At 42.9% G+C, this 16,171-nt stretch overlaps 2 protein-coding genes across 3 annotated transcripts; one reads left to right on the top strand and one right to left on the bottom strand.

Moving 5' to 3' along the window:
- Window positions 1-844: 844 nt before the first annotated feature.
- Window positions 845-7,443, bottom strand: LOC117840511 (protein DGS1, mitochondrial). Its single transcript, XM_034721023.2, has 14 exons — window positions 7,109-7,443; window positions 6,542-6,656; window positions 6,227-6,430; window positions 5,814-5,942; window positions 5,569-5,733; window positions 4,778-4,972; window positions 4,407-4,507; window positions 3,600-3,689; window positions 2,457-2,529; window positions 2,350-2,378; window positions 2,123-2,246; window positions 1,788-1,898; window positions 1,373-1,473; window positions 845-1,291 (listed from the first exon to the last, which is right to left on the bottom strand). Exons 1-14 carry the CDS (start codon window positions 7,363-7,365, stop codon window positions 1,159-1,161), a joined length of 1,827 nt encoding a protein of 608 aa, XP_034576914.1. The 5' UTR covers window positions 7,366-7,443; the 3' UTR covers window positions 845-1,158.
- A 5,551-nt stretch (window positions 7,444-12,994) lies between these two features.
- Window positions 12,995-16,158, top strand: LOC117837612 (E3 ubiquitin-protein ligase DIS1). 2 transcript variants are annotated; one of them, XM_034717333.2, is made up of 4 exons: window positions 12,995-13,293; window positions 14,077-14,302; window positions 14,619-15,005; window positions 15,483-16,158. In XM_034717333.2, exons 1-4 carry the CDS (start codon window positions 13,010-13,012, stop codon window positions 15,801-15,803), a joined length of 1,218 nt encoding a protein of 405 aa, XP_034573224.2. In that variant the 5' UTR covers window positions 12,995-13,009; the 3' UTR covers window positions 15,804-16,158. The 2 variants fall into 2 exon arrangements, with proteins under 2 accessions (XP_034573224.2, XP_034573223.2); XM_034717332.2 differs by having other exon boundaries at window positions 14,080-14,302.
- Window positions 16,159-16,171: the final 13 nt, after the last annotated feature.

Raw genomic sequence — 16,171 nt, forward strand, 5'->3', positions numbered from 1 at the left:
CGAATCTATTAAGCCTAATTAGTCCATGATTTGACAATGTGGTGCTACAGTAACCATTTGCTAATGATGGATTAATTAGGCTTAATAGATTCGTCTCGCGAATTAGCACAGGGTTCTGTAATTAGTTTTATAATTAGCTCATGTTTAGTCCTCCTAATTAGTATCCGAACATCCGATGTGACACTACTAAAGTTTAGCAACTAGTATCGAAACGCACAAGTAGCAGGTCTAAAAGCTAGGCTACGATATGATATGCTGAAATTAGTTTTTTTTTCCAACACACAGAAGAACTGCATATCTTTGTATTGAAAGGTTCAATTACAAAAACAATCTCACCTTGGACCAGAGTGAGGGATGTGAGGTTTGAGCATATAGGAACCTTACAGAAACACAGCTAAAGGATATGATATGCTGAATTGGGTTTGATTGTTCCTCTCTGAATTTAAGGTTGAACCACTCCGTAGAATCGAATGCTCAATATCAAAGTCAATCAGATTTGTTTTCTTACTATAAAAAGAAAGGATATGTAGGATATACATAATTAGGCCCCGTTTGTATCCGCTTATAAGCGGCTTATCGGTGGAAATAAGCGAGAATCCCGCCAAACGCTTTGCTTATTTCCACCGATTCTCGCTTATGTGGTAAGCCGCTTCAACGATTTGAACTACGAGAAGCGAAAAGCGAGAAGCGAGAAAATCTTCGCTTAGATTATAATCCAAGCGTGGCTAGGAAAAGCGTATACAAACAGGGCCTTAATGTTACAAAGGTGGACAGATTCTCTAAGGAATGTAGAGGAATTTATGGATTCCTTTCCGAAAAGAAAATCAAGACATGGCACCTGAAATTTCATGAAAACCCTACAAATGATCCGGGCTGGAAATTGGATCCAGACAATTTTGCCAATATGATTTTCTTACATGCACCTCAACGATTATATTCCTAACTCTTGACATGTGGCACGTGCATCTCCACTAGTTTATACAAAACATCACGTGTGTCCAAGAGAACCATTCTTCCGTCACAACGCACAAGGGCCAGCAAACCTCCCAGGTTCTTTGTTAAAATTGACCTACTCAATCCCGTAGTAATCTACTGTAGAACTAACGCACAGAGTGGCCAAAACAAAAGGCGTGACGTTCAGCTCGCCACACAAGAAAACTAGAGACGCGGCAAACGGCTCGATGAGAATGGAAGCAAGCAGTTATACATCCACTTCAGGCGTGACACGACGATCATCTTGTCTGGCATTCCCATGTTGAGCTTTGCCAGATCAAAAATGTCTTCTCTCAAGCTGCATTGCAAACAGTTCCATAAACATCAGATCAGAACTAAGCTAGAAGAGAGGTGAAGGGCTTTGTACGGATAGACTGACCTTAACCATTCCCCTGTTTCTTTTGCGTGTGACTCAACAGCTTTGCACAGCCTATCAAGGGTGTAAAGTACTAATCCAAACTTGTACCGTGCCTCTTCCTCCTAGAAGACAAAATTCAAGGAATTCTCGTATGATGATATCAACAATCACAAGGCTTACAAATTGGTTCAAAAATTTTGGTGCCTACTGGATTAGTAAACACGCAAAACACTAAATGGTGGTTTTGGACTTTTGGCACTTTATATGGTGATAGAACAAGATGAGGCAGAGGAAACTCTGAAGTCTTAAGTGTTATAAGTATAGTAAAGACAATCACAAATAGAAGGCTAAGTGCGCCCTAACACTGAGCAATAAATATGTTAAACTCACAAGAACAATGAGAGTAGGACTGATTTTCAGATGTAGATGAAATTACCATTCCGTTATCCCTGTAATGCTGAAACTCCATAAGCCTTCTCTCTACATCGACAAGGAGCAGCCTCCGTTGACATCGTGCAATATTACCTCTTCCCTCTGCGCCATGGTCCTGTTGAACAAGTACATGATTAGTTAATCAAATTTAACATACTTGCCTTTCTAGTTCCTACCCTCCATATCCACTTTCACACAACATAAACCGTAAAGAGAAGACTAACAGTTTAAAGAAAAAAAGTCCCAAAATCTAGTAGGCCTACAGCTCCTACAAATATCCCAGAAGTGAAATTGTAAACGACAAAATGTTTTTAATGGTCTATATACATATATACATACACGCTGAATCCATGTTCGCAGTAACATGAGCAGCAGAAGCGAAAGACCAAAAGCAGGAAGAGCTGCAAGAACGGCAAAGTTTATAGCATTTGCCCTAAGAATCTGATCCATTTCCAGAAGTCCCCTGTGTAAGATCACTTCAAGTATCAGTAACAGTGAATGATAGACAGGACAAAATATATCCTTATTTAATAGACAGCAAATTTTCAGCGATTAGTTAAACTTACGATTCAAGATCCAGTTTAAGCTTTTGAATCTGAAATTTCAAAATTGAAGGTCAGTGAAACACTCAATTTCAATGAATGCACCTGAAAACAGTAAGAAGAAAAGGAACCTGAATAAGCATGGCACGGGCTAATTCTCCACTGAACAGATTTTTCATTGGGTGTATCAATTCCTTTTCATATCTGCATAATGCACATATAAATATAATACACTTCAATGCTTAAAGAAAATGATCAAAAGATACTAGCGAAAACGAGCGTGGTCCCTAATTTCATCACTCAACAGGTTAATAAAATGTGAACGTTCACCTCTGAACGAAAGGAGACTACCAAACTTAATGCATTACTAATTTCCCAAAACCAGAGAAACTCACATATCAGCCAGTTGACTCAGTAGAAGTACAGCAGCTATAAAAACATACATTTATAAATAATCTCAATCTTGTGGGTGCAATACCAGATTATGTCATGCAACAATGCTAATTAGTCATAACAAGTGGCATGACTAGGACTAAAATTTGATATTTATCCCCGAATCATAGAAGCGATTGCCTATATGGCAATGTTGGTTCCTAGTTACTGAAGCATGTGGCAACCAGCAGTGGGAAGTTTCCTCAGGATTTTTACATGTAACCAAATGTAAACAAAAAACTAATGTTGGATAAAAGTCAACTTTTTTCTGCTACTCACTATTCACATATGGGATCAAATCTGCTCCAAATTGATTTTCAGAACATGTTGAGGTCATGCCCATTTTGAATTTTGAGATCTCCGACATTAATTTAAATCCACTGTGAACTTGTAACTTTCAGAAGGAACCTATTTGATCACCAGTTAAAATTGGAGGGCTGATAGTGTCCAGGTCAGATAGTATTAGAATGAGTCAACCATGAAGTTGAAAGGGGCAAATTGTGTATACGAGTTTCTGGTCGATTATTTGCTTTAGTTCCTGGAACAATACAACATAGGTTCATAAAGCTACTAAAAACTTCAATAAGATATATAACGTACCACACGCCAAGTTTTCCTTTTGTAAACAAAGAAGAATATATTCCTTTAAATGCGGTAGAATTTATAATTTGTTAAACGGATGTATGGAACAGAAAAAATTGCTCTCTTGAGAACAAGGAAATCATTATAAAAAAACTGGAGCATATGAAATATTACTGAGATTAGAAACGGCAACAGCTACAGCTAGTGAGACGGGTGTCAAGTTTGTCAAACAACAGTTGGCATAGTTCAAACATTTCTACCTCTTCGTGAGAATCTCCAACATTGCCTGCACAGATGAATCTTCTGGCAACTTTTGACCTTCTGTTTGCTCACAGAAGGCTACTAGCATCCTACAAATGACAAACCCAACATGTACAATGTAACTATTGGGGTTAAACAATGCAAAACATACTTTATGAGAAGCAATAGTTCACAGACAAGGAAAAAAGACATTACTTCAGGAGCACATGTTTATATGAACATTGTGCAAATAGGTATACTTGGCGTGAAACTGTTACACACATACATGCTAGTGTTTGAATTATAAACCAAAAGTACCTCACAACAGCAAATAAGACCAATTAAACGAAGGGAAATGACCTAATAACCAAAACATTACAGAAGAGTATGATAGTTGCATACAATCAGGTGTGGTAAAGGGCCCAAAAATTTAGCCTAGAAATTTGAAGGATTGGACTCAAAAAGGGCCGGGCAGAAATTTTATATGTTTGTGAGATAAAAATGGTTAAGGCCTGAGTTGGATTGTGAAAGGGAATTAGGGCCATTTGTCATTTTCCCCACTGTATTTGCTTAAGTCAGTTACGTTTGGTACAACATTGAAACGACATATACTGATAAATAGACATACCCATTTCTAAAATCATAAAACAGGTATATAAAGCTATCCTGAATTTGTTCAAATAAAACATTTGAAGCTTAAAGTAGGCCAAATAGATAGAAATTCAACAATATTGCTGTATTTATTTGATGGTTAAGTAAAAGCAGACATTGGCTTCAAGAAATCAGCATGTCGGTAGAAATTAGAGAGATAGCATTTGATGGATAACCTGCGCAATGAATCTTCAGTTAGTTGGACCTCTTGATTTTCCATTACACCTTTATCTCTTTGCTTGAATGTCTCGAAAAGCTCATCTCTAATGGAAATGATCTAATGAGTGACAAATGCAGAGCAAACAGTCACACAGTGAGCACAGTAGTAAAACTAAGTTCAAAATTTTAGAACTCCATAAATCATGATTAATCGAGCGATTTGAAAACACTCTCACATAACTTCTTATATGGGTACTAGGGGAAAAGCATGTATAGACAATCAGAAAAGCATCTTACTATCTTCCCACTTCTGATTTACTTCAGTGACTTACACTAGAATACTAGGGGGAAAATGTAGAAGTGCATATATATATACAAAGTATCTTACAGGTTTTTCAACATGCTCATCCCAAAATCCAGCCACAGACTCCTTAGCGTCTTGAATCCAATTATCAATATCAGGACTTCCCATCAAGCTGCTATGGCGTAAAAGCCATAGAGAACATACAGAGAGACCCAATGCCCCACATGTGTAGGGTAACCAGTATACGGTCAATTTGTTTGGTCTTTTATGGCTTGTGAGCTGCAATTACAGAACTTCTTTTCAGATAGTTAATCAACACATTACTTTAAATAGATTCATAAGGAACAAACATATCTAAATTGTCAGCACTATAAGAGAAAAAGGAACTACGGCAGCCAATTTAGCGATCAAGCCAAATTTATTTTTCTAGCAAATAGCCAAGTACCACAGAATAATTACCTGTAACAGCACTAAAAGAGCAGGAGAAAGTGCCAATTAAAAAGGTTCATAAAATGGTACACTAGTATTCCAATAATGAGATACAACTATAGAAATCCGACTCAAACGCATGATCGTCAGCTTATATAGGTGATGAATTTTGGTTTTCATTACTTGTACATTGTGCTTGCTGGTAGCTTTCGCTTTGATCCTACCAATGTTTCTAATCAGCTAAGTCAGTGGCTGTTGTGTGCATTTAAACATTATTTACAGGCAGCACGAACAGGTGGCGTCAAAAGTCAAACTTTGTTAGTATAACCATAGATCAAATATATTGCATTGCACTCTAAATGGTTTTCAACAATAAAGATCACTGGTCTTGAACCTAAGCAGAAATTTCACATGTGTGGTTATCTTAGGAATATAGAGTTGCTTACCTGAGAGGACAGAAAACTATCTAACTTCTGCAGGTTTTGATAGATTAAACTTATACCATCTGTTGATAAGGCCTCTGTCCATTCTGGACTCTCTACATCAACTTCTGGCAATTTCTCAAACAGTTCATATGAGTTTCCATCATATGTAAATAGTTCATCTTGCCCCTGAAAGCACCTAGTCAAAAACAACAAAAAGTCTGTTGTGCATAAAACATCAGAAGATACGAAACATAAGCATTGCATACCTCGCCAGCATTTCTAAGTGATACCTCCAGCTTGGAGAATGTGGTATTTAAGACAATGAATAATGTATGCAGTGATTTATCTGAGTTTGCAGTTAACCCTTCTCTGCATCTATCAACTTCAGAATGAATCTACAGAAGAGGCAAGTTAGAGTTAAAATTAATGTGTGTGAAATGTATATGCCTGTAACACAATGCATTATAATCCACGATGAAAACTGTGAGTTTGAATTTTGAGCAGAGCAGCACATCAGTTATGTTTGAAAGTACCCAAAAAGTTAACACTGAATGTAAGATAAAATTTTACTCTACTAGGCATAAGCAGAGCTACCGCAATTACAGGATTACTACTGGTCTGTTATAATAATTGCAATTAATGAAGTGAAGTAAATGAACTCGAAGTATAGTAAACAAACCTCTGCAAGAAAAGCAGCCAAGCAGTGTTGCATACTTGTCAGGGCAGCAAGTTTTATTGACACCATATCAGATGCAGAATGCAGAATGTATTGGACTGGACGTCCATTGCTCCCAAGTCTAGTGAGTGTTTGATATGTTGTGTCAACAAAGGCCCTCGGACCTCTCTCAAAGATCATAAAGTACACTTTCTGAGAATTTGTTCCCTGAGAAGAAGTATTCCACAGGTAAAAGTAAATAATACAAAGAATAAGATGCATCTCCCTAAATACTTAGATCTTAAAATTACTTCAAAGGCCAATGAATTAACTCAATACCTCAGCTTTGGCCTGCCAAAATAGTAAGCTTTTGTGAATACTGTGCAAATTAGTCAGGGTGTGTTGCACAACATCATCTAAGATGACAAACGCTTTGGGCATCTCTCCAGCAATCCTAAAAAAAATAAATAGTCATATACAACTTAAGTAATCATGCTTTATCACGGTTACCAATTGCATACGAAAAATATTAGACCATAGTAAATAGGTCAACAAACTATTAGCTAAAGAAAAATCATGGGTTGGGTTGGCCTTTGCTTTTACTGAACAATTTCTAAGCAATAATACCCCGTTCTAAGAACCCCACAACTTGTAATAGCCCAAAACTCGCACAAGTTTGAGAGCCTAGTCGACACTCTGCAGTTTAACATAAGAACACAAGCAAAGCTATATCCCACAGAAGGACCTGGGCGACATTGTTCCAACAAAAGTTCGTAGTGACACTTCCTAAATGATCGACCTCAGTGACTTTCCTAGGTCAGCTAACAATTCAGAGTTCGAATCCCAAGCACGCGGGTAGCTAGGAACAGCATCAAGCGCAAACCAATCGTAGCAGGGAATTCTCACCGAGCGGAGTGTGCGGCCGCAGGGCGTAGCGGGAGAGGCAGAGCTGCGCGCCTGCGCCGGCGGCGGCGGCGGACGCCGAAGTAGCGGCGCTGGAGGTCGGAGACGGCGGCAAGGAGGCCGGAGGTGTCCGGGAGGTGAGGGATGCGCGCGACGAGGGATCTCCATGCGCGCGCGGACACGTCGAGCGCGGTGGCGGCGAGGCTCGAGGGGTCGGAGGGGTCGCCGGAGCTAGGGTTCTGCGGCGGCGATGTCGCCATCGGGGTCGGGAATTCGGGGGGACGGCAGTGGTGGGTTTCGGGTTCGAAAATTTTTCCTTGGGGTTTTGAGTTTGACTTTTTGTTTCTGATTCAAGAGGATGTCTACAGTTCTTCTTGCTGAACAAGTTTTTTTGTTCGTTAAAAAGTTTTTTTAGCAAATGTATGAAACAATCCCGTAATAAAAAAGAAGCCCACAGCAGCTGAGTCCATTTAAAATTTACTCTCTCCAGTCATAATTAGATTATTGCATTTTGGACAGCAAAAAGTAACTAATCACGAGTCAAATATCCAAAACGTTATAAGATTAAGACCGGAGGTAGTACTCTGCAAATATTTCATGCAAATTAGTTATATTCTGTCACTTTTCAAAAAAAAAAATAGTTGCATTTGTATTGTTGTTCAAATATGCAAGTTCTCAGTATTTGTGTGTGGAGTTGGATTTCACTCTTTGACAAAGCAATACAAACCAAAGTCAGACACTACAAAGTAAATAAAATTTTGAAAAAATAAATCTAGATAGAATTACGAGACCATTGAATTTTTTATAGCCTGATTGCCTGAATATTAATATTTATCAATCTTATGAAAAGTGAGAGTAGCACAAGCAACAAGCCGTGAAGTGTCCAAGTCACATTTTCTGTATGTGCCTGTATACCAACTTCACAAAAGGATTGTTACTGATAATGCATAGTGTCTGAGCGATTATTCATGCAAGATTGACAATTGGAGGACGTACGTCTTTTTAGCAACCGCCGCCAAGTAGCATATTTCTTTTTAGCCCAATTGCATATTTCTTTCCCATTCCTTATTTTCTTTTCTTTCTATACTTTTCTTTTACCTATATGAAGCTCTGTGTAATATATTGTTCCAAGCTATCATCCCGAAAAGCAGGTGGTTCATGTTCTAAAAAGTCTCGATCCATCATGTCGAAAAGATATACCCCTTGTACTAAGAATTTAAAATGTGTCGACCCACGCTCTGCATATCCATTCTTGAGCTTAGTTGTACGGGGAACACGATGACATCACAATTTGGCAAGTATAAGAAATTTTTTGCCATAATTTTTTAAGTCATGAACATATGAAAATTAGTGTCAGATTTATAAGTTCGGCAGTCCATCAGAGAGTTACCCAAGTGGTTGATTTGATTGTGAATCCAAGAACTCGAAGGTGATCGCGAGAACATGAGGGACACGAGAGTTTTAGACAGGTTCGAGCCTCCGGAGAGTAATACACTACGTCCTGTATATTGGATTGTATTGCTTTGCGCTGGTGCGTGGAATAGTTCGGATACCCTCGGTGCCCTAGGCCGCCTTATATAGACTGACGATCTAGGGTTACAAGTCGGTTTGAATCTAATCTACTTAGTAGTTACGTGGAAGGTAATATGAGTCGAACTACCATACGTATTCCACAATATCCGGGATGGTTTGAACTGCCCGATCTCCTTGGCGTGTACTCCAAGTATCTTCATATCCTTGGCCCGCACGTCCTGGTTGGGTGGGCCCACTTGTCAAGTCCGGCCAGTATCCTAGTCGGTAGGGACCCATGGGGTACCCATATCCCTCAAGCCCCCGAGCGATGTGTAGGCGAACAGGAACTTGAGGTCATCACAGTGAAGTTTGAAATGAAGTCGACTGAAGCTACGATGATGTCATGGTGACGAAGAGGTTGCACAGTGCTCCAAAAAGAAGAAAATCCGAGCGAACACAGAGCCATCGCACAGAGCGAAATTGAGTGCCGAGTTGATGGATGCTGGGCATCTAGCAAGTCGAAACGAAGGATATAGACGGCGTCGCAAGACGCACTCCATAGGAGTAGCCTTCAAGCATTGAAGCGATTAGTATAATCGATCCAATGGTCAAAAACGAAAAAGTTGATCACAAGTCCAAGTGCCTGAACACAAGGAAGGGTGAAGCCGCGGAGGCATGCCAACCATAAGTAAGCGCCTAACCCCCGAGGACGAGGACTGACAGGGCCACGGAGGCACGCCGACCTGAAACTAGCATCCAGCCCCCGAGGATGAGGCCTGGCGGAGCCACGGAGGCACACCGACCTGAAATAGGCGTCCAACCCTCGAGGACTAGGACTAGCGGAGTCGCGGAGGCACGCCGAGTCGTCCGCGGCGCCCAGCCCCCAAGCCTGGGAGCCGGATAAGTCGAGGAAGCACGTCGAGTCGCTTCCCACCCCGAGCCATAGAGGTCGGCCGGGCGACGGGAGGCACGCCGAGTCATCTGCGGTGCCCAGCCCCCGAGCATGGGAGTCGGCCAAGCCACAGAAGCATGCTAAGTCGCCTCCCTTCCGGAGCCAAAAAGGTCGGTCGAGCGACGGGAGGCACGCTGAGTCATCTGTGGCGCCCAACCCCCGAGCCTGGGAGCCGGCCGAACCACAGAAGCACGTCAAGTCGGAAAACGTCGTTAAGGAGCTGGACCTGTAAAATGAAATTTGTAGTGTATCAAACTATATGATAAGACATGTGATGTAATTGATTTAATCGTATGCGGAGAAAAAAGAGGTCTCCTTTGGTGTATATGACAGGACAGCGTGTAGCTGAGGCCTGTAGCCCCTAAGCACCTATCGTTGCCTGAATAGCATCCTGCTGAGAGCGGATCTCGAGCTTGTAGGAGGGGTGAACACAAGGTTGTCTAGATTTCGTGAGCTAGAACGCTAACCACACGAGTTAGTCGTATTGCCTTGAGAGGGGGAGGAGATGGATGCAAGACCCAGAGGTTAGCGCCTAGGGGAAGCCTCCGAGCTTGAAAGCGAGTGGTCTGTCGAACAGGTCGGACAACCCTCGAGCGCTAGGAATAGCTCGATAGAGGAACAGTAAGGCAGTAGGTATGTAAAGAACCTCAAGTTTTATTCATTCAATAAAAAGGAAAAAAAACACATAGCTTTTAAGTCCAAAGGGTAGAAGCATCGTAGGTGCTCGATGTTCTATGGATTGGATGCCTCAGCCGTCCACTCGACAGGTGCCTGGCTGGATGACTTCTTTGACGACGCGATCTAGCCCCGCAATCAGGTCGGAGGGCACAGGTGAGCGGGTTGCCACGAGAATGTGTGGGACCCTCTCTGAGAGAGAGATCGTCGACCTGCTGGGCAAGCGGCGTGATGATCCTTGGGTATAGACCTTGCTCCGTCGAAGTAGATTCGATGGATGCTGAACTGGCGGTGGACGCCGATCATCGAAGAAGGTGGTGGAGTCGGAGTCCACCGGCATGCTTCCGAAGTGAAACTGGATCGGATTGGCGAGGATGTCTTTCATGCTCTCGGGGAACACAACGCCGGGGCGAGATGCTATCGAGCTCGCTGGGGAGGATCTCACAATGACCCCTACCTGGCGCACCAACTATCAGATTTATAAGCCTGACATTCCACCAGGAGATTACCCAAGTGGTTGATTTGTAGGTGAGGGCGATTGTGAAACCAAAAACTTGAAGGTGATCGCGAGAACACGAGGGACACGAGGATTTTAGACAAGTTCGGACCTCCGGAGAGTAATACCCTACGTCATGTATATTGGATTGTATTGCTTTGCGCTGGTGCGTTGAATAGTTCGGATACCCTCGGGGGTGCCTAGGCCGCCTTATATAGGTTGACGACCTAGGGTTACAAGTCGGTTTGAATCTAATCTACTTGGTAGTTACGTGGAAAGTAATCTGAGTCGGACTACCATACGCGTTCCACAATATCCGGACTGGTTTGAACTGCCTGATCTCCTTGGCGTGTACTCCAAGTATCTTCATATCCTTAACCCGCACACCCTGATCGGATGGGCCCACTTGTCAGGTTCGGCCAGTATCCTGATCGATAGAGACTCATAGGGTACCCATATCCCTCGCTTAGTTTGCTGATGAGAAATCTTATCATAACTATTGGTGTAACCAAACCGCTACCTAAACTTGTCAAACTTTGTCAAACTTTGCTGATTTTAGACATGGCCAGGGAGCCAACAGAGGCTGGCAGGGCCGCGGAGACCATTGCCCCTTCCTGGTCCAATATTTTCATTAAAATTCTTTACATAGAGAAAATGTTAATTATATTTAAACCATGAAACAATTTTAATTGACTTCCACATATTTCACATGACAAACCAAATACGGAGTAATCCCTAAATTAACCACAAAGGCACAGAGTAGGAGAGTTGTGGACATAAATCAAGAGAATGGATCAAGCGATTTTGATGCACTTCATTTCATACTGCATTGGAAAGAAATATATCATTTAATGAGATGATAGAATTTATATTTAAAAAGGATAAAATAGAAAGACGAGAGAAGTGCCTAGAAATTATAAAAGAGAAAATTCCTTACTTGACACCAGACAAATGACTGGTTCCTTCCTTGACCCTCAAAATTTTTTCCTTCCTTATTTGACACTGACTTCAACTTTCGTTCCCAAATTGACGCTCCGTTTGATTTTCTGTCAAGCTACTGTTAGATGCCATGTGAAAAGACCATTTTGCCCTCCCCTCTCTCATGGCTTGAACAACCCCGGCCGTCCCTGCGACTCTTTGTACTCACGCTCCTCATGTCGGAGCTTCCCTCCTCGGTGGCCGTGCCTCCCTGCGACGCCGCGCCGACGGTGCCGAGACGCGCGAGGGCCTGGTGCACGGAGGCGACTTGCTGCGCAGGACAAGGCAAGCCTGGCAGCATGGACGCGCTTCCCCAGAAGCCACCGGCGTCGTCCCTGTGCAGCGCCGCCATCCGCCGCCTGCAGCCGCAGCGCCGGGGCCGGCCGCACGCTTGCAGCGCCGCCGCCGCCGGCCGTGCCCAGCCCGAACCCCGTTCGCCTCGGCACCACCTGCCTCCCGCCGCTAGGCCTCGGGACGGAGCCTCCCGTGCGGCAGGCCCCTTCTTGCTCGACCGCCAGCACTCCAAGTCGGAGCCCGGGCGGGCTGGGGAGAGACCGCCGGAGGCGAGCGAGTAGCGCGGCGCTGCGGACTCGGCGCCTGCGTGTGCGAGGCACACCGTGGTGGCCAGGAGCGCGAGGAGGAGGAGCGTCGAGGACCTGTGCGGTGTGGAGCAGAGGAGGGAGAAGAGTGGTGGGGCCTATAGGGTCAAAATCATCTTTTCGCAAAGGCATTTAACGGTTCTTCGGACGGAAAATCCATCAGAGTGTTAATTTGGGAACGAAAGTTGAAATCAGTGTTAAATAAGGAAGGAAGAAATTTCGAGGGCTAATAAAGGAACGAGTCATTTGTCTGGTGTCAAATAAGGAATTATCTTATTATAGAATGACATGCACTTCAGAAGTCTAAAATGACATGGTAGTATATTTTTATACGGGGAGTATTTTTTTCTTTTATTTTTGTTATAGTAATGCTTCTTGTTCGTTTGGACGGGCAAAAAATAATGGGGCCCTCGTAGCTACCAGGTGCCTATCACCCAGGTAAGCTGGCAATTTCAATCTTTGCCGTCGGGCGTGGGCGACGCCTTTTACAGGGTTGGCGAGAAGGATAAGCGGTCAAGGAGGCCGGCTACATCGCTGAAATAAACACTTGGATCATGACGCAAAATTAGTCAAAGTTTTCCCAAGAGAGGGGTCAAATTGACTGTTTGCAGACCATACTAGTACCAATTTGTTTATGGCTCTTTCTTTAAATTAAAAAACTATTTATTTTAATAATAAATATGGCTGAATAAATGGAAGGGCGAGTCCCGAGGCGCCGGAGGATCCAAACAAGCAGCGCACGGAACGAAAAAGCTTCACGACTTTCACGAGACAACAACCAGAGGAAGGAAACAAAAACAACCAGAGGGCAGAGGGGACAGGGAGTGAGAGAGAGGGGAGCATTCATTCGAAATCCCTCGCCTCTCTCTCATCTCGGCCGCCGCCTCCTCACCTCGCCAGCCATCCGCCGCCAAGCGGGCGAGATCAGGGCGGCCGAGCAGACCCATTCCGCATTTCCGTCCCCTCTTCCGCCGAGGTAAACCCCTGCTCTAAGACTTTGCTGCTTCATTTTTCTTGGGGAATTTTTTATGGTTTTCCGGGCGAAAGATTGGGTTTTTAGGGAAGGAGGGTAGGGAGGAGTTGCCGAGGTGACTCCGCCTCTGCTCGAGCGATTCGAATGCGGCCGAGTGGATGGAAGCGAAGGGGTTTAAGATTAACTGCGTGTTTGCCAGGGTTTGAGCAGGGTTTGTTTTGGGGTTTAGTTTCTCGATCTGATGCGATTTCGTGCCGCTTCGATGCGCTTCTTCCCTTTGTAAATCTCCTTGCTTCCTCACCAGGATGCGATTTTTTTATCAATAGGAGATCAGAAAAGAATAAAGCTTTGGTTGTTAACCACAGTGTTCAATTCGAAGGAACTGAGATTACACGCAAACGAATGAAAAATGACTAGCACTGTACACCTTTTCTTCTTGTGAAAGGCATACTAATAAAAGCTCGATATGAGGTCTACCCGGAAACTTTGAACAAGTCCATGGGACTTGTGAGATATTTGTTGCGTAAGTAGGAAAACCTGCCTGGTCAACACTTGAAAGCGTCACTTAGACCCTATAGACCGTTCTCCATCTATTTCAAAATCTTTTCTTTTTTATAATTTATTTCAAAATATTTTAACAGTGCCCGGTCATGTAAAATTATGCTTATACTCAAGAGATGGTAATGAAATGATACAGACTGCTGACTGACTGAATGTATCTTTCCCGTGCTTTTTAAATAGTATTGTGTAATGTAATATACTAATATATCTGTCCTTTTCTCTTAGCAGGATATATAATTCCAAGACCCTGATGATGGCTACAGCTGGTTATATTGATGATTCCTGTTCTGAGGTTATTGATCCCCCAAAGACTGAGGTACTAGACGTTACAGAACTCGCTGGCGACCATATTCAGCATCCACCAAAACCGAATGTGGTGGTGTCTAGCAGTGTGCGTGAACTTCTGGAATGTCCAGTCTGCTTGAGTGCCATGTATCCTCCTATTCATCAGGTGCACATGCGTACCGATCCATTGCATGTTTACATATATGCCTGTATTAAATTAACCCTCTTCAAATCTAGTCATTTGGATGGAAATTATGGTTTACTGGTTCAAGAGTTGCTTTCAGTATTATGAACTGCTATCACATTTTTAGTCTGGTCCATCTCAATTCCTGGAGATGTTCAATCTACAGTGTTTAGAAACCACAAATGTGTTTTCTGTTAGGTATATGGTGCGGAACAGAAAGATGTTCTGCTGTATATCTCCTATTAACCTAGTAAAATCTTATTTCATATGATAGTAATGTCATGTTTTCTCTGTGCAGTGCTCCAATGGTCATACATTGTGCTCTGGATGCAAACCAAGGGTTCATAATCGCTGTCCAACATGTAGGCATGAATTGGGTAACATAAGATGCCTTGCTCTCGAGAAGGTGGCTGCATCTCTTGAACTTCCATGCAAGTACCAGACCTTTGGGTGCTCAGGCATATATCCTTACTACAGCAAACTGAAGCATGAGTCACAGTGCCAATATAGGCCCTATAGTTGTCCATATGCTGGATCTGAATGCACGGTTGCTGGTGACATTCCATACTTGGTAAATCACTTGAAAGATGACCACAAAGTTGACATGCACAATGGCTGCACCTTCAACCATCGTTATGTCAAGCCAAACCCTCATGAAGTCGAAAATGCCACCTGGATGCTTACGGTATTACTCGTTTCATCAATGTGTTGATTAACAATTTCTATTAGGTGTTTTTTTCGAAACTTGTTTTCCTTCCGCAAAGATTGAAGTTCAATTTTCTATAGCTTTTTGTGGACATTTCTGAAGTGAAACTTTCTGCATATTTGTCAAATATTAGTGTGGCATGTGTTTATCAACCTGCAACTAGTTGTCACACATATAGAAATACAATAAAGGTGCTGATCATCACACACTTTTTGGGTTGAAAATAATTTTCTTATACAAAGGCACTGCTTGTACAGATCCATGTTCATCTAATTTTGATGAACAGTCTTTGACTGTTTCAAGTCAAGAGCGCAAAACATTTCAAATTGCTTCTTTATCTGAAACCTTCTCTCATGGATTTCTTCCAGTGCAACAAAAATGTGATGTCTATTAATTTTGTCATTACCATTGAATGAATGATGAAGTAAACAAACTAATTATAATTATCTCATGCAGGTGTTTAGCTGCTTTGGCCAATACTTCTGCTTACACTTTGAAGCCTTTCAGCTGGGCATGGCACCTGTCTACATTGCCTTCCTGAGGTTCATGGGAGACGACGTGGAAGCGAAGAACTACAGCTACAGCCTGGAGGTGGGAGGCACTGGGCGCAAGATGATCTGGCAAGGAGTGCCCCGTAGCATCAGAGACAGCCATCGGAAGGTCCGTGACAGCTATGACGGGCTGATCATCCAGCGGAACATGGCCCTGTTTTTCTCAGGCGGTGACAGGAAGGAGCTCAAGCTGCGGGTCACCGGGAGAATCTGGAAGGAGCAGTAGGATAATCAGGAGCCCACCCTCCTCGTGCTGTCCTGACCTCTTGAGGTCATGAATCACATTAGCAAGAGCTGTAGCTGCGTGCAGGAACTGACAATTCGTAATTTTTTTAGCCTGCTCTAGTTTGCTATTTGTCTTCTGGCTTCTGTAGCCTCCTGGTTCTGGTGGATGTAGCTCATCTCATGTAAACCAGCACGGTACTGATGTAGAATTCGTAGAGATCTCTTCAGCTTGAACTGTCTAGGAGCTGCCATTCTGTGGTATAGGAGAATCTAATGGCAACTCATGAGATGCGAATGATATATGCTAGAGAATTAAGTATTGTGAAATGCTAGAAAGGACCCCTTCTGGAGTGCCACCTGTTCAAGATT

Source organism: Setaria viridis, chromosome 9 (assembly GCF_005286985.2).
Source record: "Setaria viridis chromosome 9, Setaria_viridis_v4.0, whole genome shotgun sequence".
Taxonomy (NCBI): domain Eukaryota; kingdom Viridiplantae; phylum Streptophyta; class Magnoliopsida; order Poales; family Poaceae; genus Setaria; species Setaria viridis.